This window comes from Cucurbita moschata, unplaced genomic scaffold (genome assembly GCF_002738365.1).
Source record: "Cucurbita moschata cultivar Rifu unplaced genomic scaffold, Cmos_1.0 Cmo_Scf00001, whole genome shotgun sequence".
NCBI lineage: Eukaryota > Viridiplantae > Streptophyta > Magnoliopsida > Cucurbitales > Cucurbitaceae > Cucurbita > Cucurbita moschata.
The window spans coordinates 3,914,065-3,922,813 of NW_019268517.1; the positions used below are offsets into that span (position 1 = coordinate 3,914,065).

Consider the following 8,749-nt stretch of genomic DNA (forward strand, 5'->3'; position numbering starts at 1 on the left):
GTTTTTTTTTTTTTTTTCTGTATATACTAATAATTAAAATTTAAAAAAAAAAAAACATTAAAGAGTGAAAAATACACAGAAAACATCATGCATGTTTCCAAGCTGGAACCACTCTTCACAAACACTTCTCAATAGCCTTCTCTTCTAGCTTCTGCTTTTGCATTTCTCCATGGCTCTTGGGGCTGTAAAATCAATTTTAATGTAAATAAGTTTTTGTTTTCTTTATAATAATCTCACGACGTTTATAAAGTGGAGCGTGAATTACCTAGTCCGATGGCTTCCGAACCTTTCATGATTCTCAAACGCTTGCATGAATCTACAAACATCCTGTACGAAAATATGATTTAGTTAGAATAAAAGGAAACGAATACAACTGCGAGAGGAATGGAAAAAAAAAGAAACTTACTCCCATGGAACATCACCGACGAGCATCCAATCACCGTCTTTATCTTCATAAGTTGGAACAAACTCAGAGCTATTGAGAAGATCCATCAACTTTCTTTCATTCATGAAGTCGATCGTTCCTTCAGTGCCATATTCACCTTTAAATAATCGAAAAAAACATACCCATGTGTTAGAAAAAAGAAATTTTTTATTTTATTTCGGTGGTGGGTTCGAGTTGTTTTTTTTCTTTTACCCATTGCAAACGAGCTGAACATCTTGGCCAAGGCATCGGAAAGTTCTTGATAGCTTTGGTACATTTTCAGGTCCACCTTGCGAAGATATGGAGCTCCATCCATGCAAACCTTTACGAATGCAGCGGCACTGCCGCCGCTCGCTTTCTCCGTTCCTTCACCGCTCGTGTTCTTCTGCGCCATGATGTTCTTCCGGTACGAACGCACCGGTGGCCAACCCACAGCCTGTGCCCTACAAACCCCACAAATTATTCATGAGAAAAATCATTCAACCCAACCCTTAGTTATGTCTTGGAAGAAGAAATTTACTTGACAGGAGGCTTAGCCGGATCCTTGGAGCATAGGCTCTTCTGACCGTCGACGTTCACCGGAATATTCTTAATATTCTCGTTGACATCGACTCCACCACCATCCTTGCTCTGAATGTTAAGCTTCAGATCAACAGTTTCAGAGAAACCCCTCTTGCCAGAAGCTTTAAGGGTGAGATCTCCGGCGCCGGGTAAGCCGAGACAGAGCTCAGTCTCCTTCAAGCTTGCAAACTGGTTCGCCATATTCCGGCCGACAGCTTCCATATAGAGAATGAAAAAACAAGGTTGCGTTTTAGGCTTTCTTCTTGTGGTGTCGCCTTCTTGTTGTAATGACTTTAGCCTTTGGTTTAAATTAATAGAGACCGCTACCCAATAATATTTAAAACCAAACAAAAATTCACCCTCTTTTATCGGATAGGGTGGTAAAATCAATTTTAACCCCAACCATATTATTTTATATCAAATAATTAATATTTGGTCCCTACTATAAAGTTTTGATTTATTTATTATATATTTAATGCAATAAACCATATGATATGTCAATTTGTTTTCTTTCTTTTATACCACACCTTACATATTAGTATTGTATTACTTTGAAGAGTGAAAATACTATTTCGACAGACCAACACAAATATTTTTTAAAATTATTATGAATGAAGTAATATTTGATTATAAATTTAATATTAGAAAATTTTTATAATTTTTTTCGATGGAATAAAAACAAGACACGTCACATAGAAGAGAAATGGTAATTTTAGCATGTGGGGGGATCAATGAGCAATAATAATTTTTATATTGCCAATGTGAAAATTGGAATTTGAAGAGGGTGCCCTGATAGTTAGAGTCAGCCATCACATGCAACACACTAATCAACCTTTGTTATACACTAAATCACTTAATTAAAGTTGTTAATCTTGGATTCATTTTTTTTAATTATATTAATTTTTTAACTACTTTTCAATAATCTAACATTATTACAGATATTCAAGGTAGAAATTCAAAACTAGTAATTAATAAAATAAAATTTTGAAATTTATATAATAATAATAATTCTTAAACTAAAAAATTTTTTTTTTCTCTACTAATAATAATAATAATGTAATATTGAAAAATTATTGAATTCTATCCCATAACATGTTTCAATAATTATATGAAATAAAAATAAAATTCAATAATTCATTTATAATGATAATAATACATGTTAAATAATTAATGTATTAAATTACTCACCTATTCACATCCATATTGTTGTATATTGTAATTTCAATCTAAAAATGAACTTAATATTTAATTTTCGTGAAATATAGAATATTTATTTTACTAATTAAACCGCGATTGAGCCATTTGGCATTCGATCTCGTGGATCGATGAAACTTATTATTATTATTATTTTCTTTTAATAAAAAACGGAAAATGGATTCTTCCATGAACCTTCCTTATGAGCATATATGCACATGAAAATTATATTTTATAATATATCCATAAATAGAGATAATTCCATTATGGTTTGTCTATTGCTTTTTTTTCTTTAATTTATAAATATTTTAAAGAAGGATTCGTGATAATCGAGCTTGAAACTAAGCTTTCGAAGTTTGTTTCCTTAGGAGGGAAAGACGTCCTCTTGTCAGGCTGATATCAACAAATGACCTACTCAAAGATGGAAAAATAAACTAATACAAGATAACAAACGAGTCAATGTAATCCAATGCATTATTTGGGATGAGGACTTTGAGAGTTTACTATCATATCCGCTCTAGCTATTTAAGTGTATGATCGTGTAGACATCTAATAAATGAGGATAAGATAGTGAAACTCTTATTAGGCCCACGCTAGTATTTAAGTAAATGTTCTATTCACTGAAATTAACAAATTCATAAATATTTGAAAATAATGTAAAGATGCTAAATACATCAAAATGAGAAAGGGGATTGCAAGACATAAGAACATGAAGCAAATGGTATGAGCATCATTAGTTCTAGGAAATAAGATGACATGGTGGTGACTACAGGAAATAAGATGACAGGGTGGTGACTAACAGACAAGTCACATCTAAAGAAGAGGGAGACATTTCTAACCCTAGCTGTGCCCTTGATGTGTCACAATCCCCAAAACCCTAACCCTCTATCTCATTCAAAATCACATAGGCTTACAAGAAAACAAATTTATTTTGGCTTTCAATGCCCAAGCAATCAACTCACTTATCTTCTCTTGAAAGTGACACAACCCACTTGCTTCTCCTATCCATGAATTTCACAACTTTGGTGCAGAGCCATTCATGTTCATTGTTTTGTGAATCAAATTGATTGGTTAACTCGACATTATTTTAGAATATGTAGGAACTTCAAATTTTTATATTAAAAATTTTAAAGTTTTTTTTAAGTTAAATTAGGATAAATCTGATTAAAAATGTTACGTAGCTTACCGTAGCTAGATAAGAGAAAAATTGTTGGTACAAAAGATATTATCTCTAATAGTATTAGACCTTTTGAGTCAAACAAAAGATAAAATCACAAGTAAAGATGTCCATTTACCTGTAGGGTCAAGATCGTGTGAGGTTCGAGAAGAGGATTTTCATTTAAACAGAGAATGAGGTTGGAAGTGGGAAGAGAGGATTTTTGTTTAAAGAGAGAATGGGATTGGAAGTAGAAAAAGATTTGTTTCTTTTAGTTTAATGGAGCTAGAGACAGATTATATTCACGGTCTCCTCCTTGCCCACACATACCTAAATCTATTTTTTACTACACACCTGCCTTAAATATATATGTAGAAACTCATAATAAATATTTTTAAAATAAAGATATGGACTTACTATATTGACTCTAGATTTCTACTAACCTAAAGTCATTATCGTCATCATATCATACGGTCTTATGTGGAAATTAATATTTAAAACTTTATTATAAAACACCGTCATGGACTCACATGTTTAAAATCATTTTTAAAGCAACATAACTAAATACTAAATAAAACAAATAAAACATTAAAATTAAAAACACTTTATACTAACCAAAAGTCTAATAAATGAAATATCACTATCATATGCATGTGTCAGTCTTTACGTGCTATGTCTTCGTCAATCATATAGAGGTATCTTGTCTTTTACCTGAAATAGAAGTAGCATGCTGCTTGACTATTTTAAAAAATATTCAGTAAGTGACACTACTATTGGGATCACGGAATGCAAACACATGTAACTCATGATAAGTACCTATCGCTAAAACAATCATAGGAGTGATCTGCAGTCTGGACAAAATTGTATGTGTAGTACTTCCCTACACAACCCACACATGCAAGCGTGGATCCCCAGGCGGTTCGCACTCCCCTCGACCCATCATAGTCAAGCTAGCTTTCAGGAGGTCAACAAACACCTGAGTGTCATACGAGGCATGATCATCGTCGTCATAGTGTGCTCCGTACTCATCATCATAAATGGGGAGGTAACTTGATGTATATGAACGCACAAAATGCATAAGGTCTCTATAGTTTTTATCTTTAAATAATCTGTATGACACAACCCTATACATCTTTTAGATATTGCCAAGGTAACATGCATGCATGGGTCTTCATACGTTCATCATCATTAACATTAGTTAGGGTTATGTCTTAGAAAACTCATCATCATAATACTTCATGGCAGTTAATACATGCACATCATTTTAATATGAAATATCATCATATTAAGTCATCTCACCATCATGCATCTTATATCATCATGTCATCATTTCATATCATCATATACATCTTCACGTCATCATATAATGTCACTACATCATCATATAACATTACCACATCATCATATAACGTCATCATATCATCACATAACATAAAGCCTAAATGACACGTGCAAGGGCCACTGGGCACGCATCATCATACATAAGACAAGTCTTTCGACCGAGCTGATAGTAAGGCAACTTACTTGGTTGGCTTAGATCGTAAATACTACACCTCCTTGATGCTAGCTTAATGTTGCTCTCTAAAATTTAATTCTATTGGGGAAATCCAACAATCATAATTAGAATTCTACCATAAGAATTGACTCACCTAATTTTGCATACAATAATTTAAACTAACTAAACCTAATTTTACATAAAATAATTTAAATTTACTCCTAATAATTTAAACTATTATGCACAAATAATTTAAATTTGACCTCAAAATTTTAAACTAGCTAAAAGGTAGTCATACTAACTTTAAACGCTCCCGAAAAGTTGAAACTAGAAGAAAAAGATCCGAGCATATCAGACCCAAATCAGATCAGCCAAAATGTCAATCTTGAGCAATTAAAAAGTGTATTTTCCGACTATCTTAACCTATCTTGATGCATGGATGACGGTGAATGATGCTACCCTTATATTTTCAGATAAAGATAAAACTCCCTTGCATGGATGATGGTGAATGATGGAAAGACCATGGAAGTCGAGATAGGTCAAGATAGTGCACTAGAATTATTTTAATTACTAACTCTAAAAAAATGTGAATAAATCTGAAATTATTATTACTCAAAATATAGAGAAAACTTAAATATAGAGTGTTGTAAGCTGTATTTTACATACCCGAAGACTTCTGCACCTAACTACTAAAGTTGCAACTAATTTAAGCTTAATAGAATGAATAACTAATTTAATAAAAATGAATAATTTGACTCATTCAAACTAACAACCAGTGAATACCGTCTCACTTAGTGAAGCTTATTTCTATACTCAAGTTCTTTAGTAAATATGTCTGCAACTTGCTCATTAGTATGTATTTTATGCAATTCAACATTCTATGATAACACTTTTTCTCGAACAAAATGATAATGAGTTTCAATATGTTCCGAACGAGCATGAAACACCGGATTTCCAACCAGTTTTATTGCACTTTCATTATCACAATTAATTTAAATTGGCTGATTGAGAGTAGTCACCATTTCTTGAATAAGCCTCCTGAGCCACAAACATTCTTGGGTAGCCATTGTAGTAGCTACATATTCTCCTTGGACAAAGCAATAATGCTTTGCTTTTACTGCACCCTTAAATTGGAGGAGAGCCTGCTGTAAAACAAAAACCTATTGTGGAGCATCCGTCATTCACATCACCAGCCCAATCAGTATCCACAAAACCACTCAAGAAAAATGACTTTGATCTTTCATACATTAATCCATAATTTAAAGTGTCCTTGATGTAACAAAAAATCCTTTTTGCTGCAATTAAATGAGTCTCATTTAGTTGATCCATAAATTAAGGCACAACTCCTATGGCAAGATTGGCCTTGTGATAGTTAAATTAGAATAAACTACTAACAAGTTGATGAAAGAATGTAGCATCTTCTAATGACTTCCCTTCATTTCTAGCTAATTTGAGATTTGGTTGTACTAGTAACTTTATCTCTTGAATTCTCTATACGAAACCGCTGCAATAAACTTGTTGCATATCCTTTTTTAGAGAGAAAATAATATCGCCCTCCTTAATTTCCAAACCCAGAAAACAATTAGCTTCACCTAATCTTTTAGTTTCAAAACGAACAGATAAGGCATCTTGGAGACTACTGATTTCAACAATATCATCACCAGTAATAATCATGTCATCAACATAAAGTAAGAGCAGAGCGCATACAGTTGCTGTTTTCTTAACAAATAAGCTCGAATCAGCACATGAAGACTTAAAACCACAAAAATTAAGATATTGAGCAATCTTACCAAACCAAGCACGAGGAGCTTGCTTGAGTCCGTACAATGCTTTTTTAAGTCTGCACACATAATCAAGATATTCTTTAGAGGTAAATCCTTGCAGCTGCTCCATAAAAATATCACGATCCAACTATCTGTAAAGGAAAGAATTTTTCATATCAAGCCGTTATAATTTCCAGCCTTTACTGGTCGCTAAAGAGATGATTGTCCATAAGGTTACCATCCTTGCGATCGGAATAAAAGTCTCATCATAGTCTCGACCATATTGCTGAGAGAACCCAGGAGCAACAAGACAAGCTTTGTGTCTATCAATTCTACCATCAGCTTTTTTCTTCAACTTGTAAACCCACTCACAAGTAATTAAATCGGCATCATGAGTCTTTGGTACAAGCTCCCACATGTCATTTTTTTCAAGTGTTGAAATCTCTTCCATCATTGCATTTTTCCATTCTGAAATCCATTTAGCTTTATTGTACAACTTCGACTCATTTTCACTTGTATCTCCCATAAAAAAAAACAAGATAAAATAAAAAATTGATTAATGTCAACTACAAAATTAGACAAGTTCGACTCAAAGGTGTAAATAAATATGAAATTATTATTACTGAAGTAAGACAATACAGATAAAACTGAAATATGAAGGGGTGTACTGTAGTATTAACAGAAACTCCTAATAAAAATTAATAACTTGACTAACTCAAACTATCAATAAGTTTGCACTAAAGTATAACGTACTCTAATTTACCTTTTCCAATAGAATTATATTGGAAAATGGAAATGATCAATTTAAATTTTCTTTTAAAGTAAATAATTTTTTTTAGAAAAATATTAAATAAAAAAAATCCCTTATATAAAGAATTTCATAGATTGAGAATTTCATAGAGAAGATAATTGAAATAGGAGATGGAGACGAGGAGGAGGATCCATTCCTCATATCGACCTCACTTTGTTGATATCTCCACTAAGAACCTACGAATTCGCCAATTATGAGTTGGCCGCTTTAACCATTCAGCCATGAATGCTTAGTAGCAAGAGAACCCTCCCTTTAATTTTTTTTCTTTATTTGAATTTCCAAGCCGATACTTGACATGTACCCCCTCTTCCCGTCCATCGACTACGCCTTTCCTCCTTTTGCTCCTCAGCATATAGGGTATTAGCAGTCGTTTCCAAGCTTCTGATAAACTTTGATTTTCGGCTAGCCTTGTTGTAACGCCCGGTTGGGTTTAGTTATATATATATATGTGTGTGTTAAAATAAAAATAACAAAATAAAGAAAAAGAAAAAAAAAACTGACCACCTCCTTTAATCTCTCCGTCCATCCCCTAAAATACCTCCCTCAGTATCAATAACTCAGCCCAAAAAAAACAAAAAAACAAAAATAGAAAGAAAATATTTTTCTGGAGGAAACCAGAAGGAAGGCAGATAATGGAGAGATGGTAGACGAGAGATGTCATTTCAAAAGGTTAGTAGTCAGATTTACTTTTTTTTTTATTTTTCTCTTTCAAAGGATATTAGCAATTATTTAGATCTGAGTTAGAAATTTAGAAATTATCTGTTGCAATGATCTGAATTAGAAATTATATGTCCTAGCGAGGGTCCATAAAAATTGATAAAAAAAAAAAGAATAGATAGATAAGGAGGAGAGAAAGATAGGGAAAAGAAAGATTTGTATACATATTCAAATAAAAATAAAATCTAGCAATAAAATTAAAATATGAGACAGAGAGGAAAAGAGAAGAGAGAAAGATTGGAAGACAGATCAAATAAAAAATATCAAATTTGGAAAACATAATCAAAAGACATTTTCACAGGAAAGAGAAGAGATTAGATTTAGAAACAGTAAAGTTAAAGAAAATCTGGTGAGTAGAATTAAACCCATTGTAATAAACTGCCTAAAAGAATGAAACTAATTAAAAGAATTAAATTTAAATTGCTTAAAATAATTAGATATGGAAGTAGAATTGAAAGACTAAACAGGATTAGAGTCGAAAGAAACAAGAAAAAAAAACAAAGAGAGAGGATTTTAGGAAAGAAAAGAAAGTTAGAATAGTTTGAAGATGGCAAGTACCGTTCATATGGCAATGACAAAATTAAAAGGCTAAACAGAATTAGAGTTAAAAGAAAGAAGAAAAAAAAAC

General features: G+C 32.4%; 1 protein-coding gene across 1 annotated transcript; it reads right to left on the bottom strand.

Annotated features, from left to right (window-relative positions):
* Positions 1-10: 10 nt before the first annotated feature.
* Positions 11-1,290, bottom strand: LOC111464752 (auxin-responsive protein IAA14-like). The gene is made up of 5 exons (XM_023109016.1): positions 945-1,290; positions 638-867; positions 407-542; positions 266-327; positions 11-182 (listed from the first exon to the last, which is right to left on the bottom strand). The coding sequence occupies exons 1-5, from the start codon at positions 1,205-1,207 to the stop codon at positions 145-147; spliced, it is 729 nt and encodes a 242-aa protein (XP_022964784.1). The 5' UTR covers positions 1,208-1,290; the 3' UTR covers positions 11-144.
* Between the last annotated feature and the right edge of the window lie 7,459 nt (positions 1,291-8,749).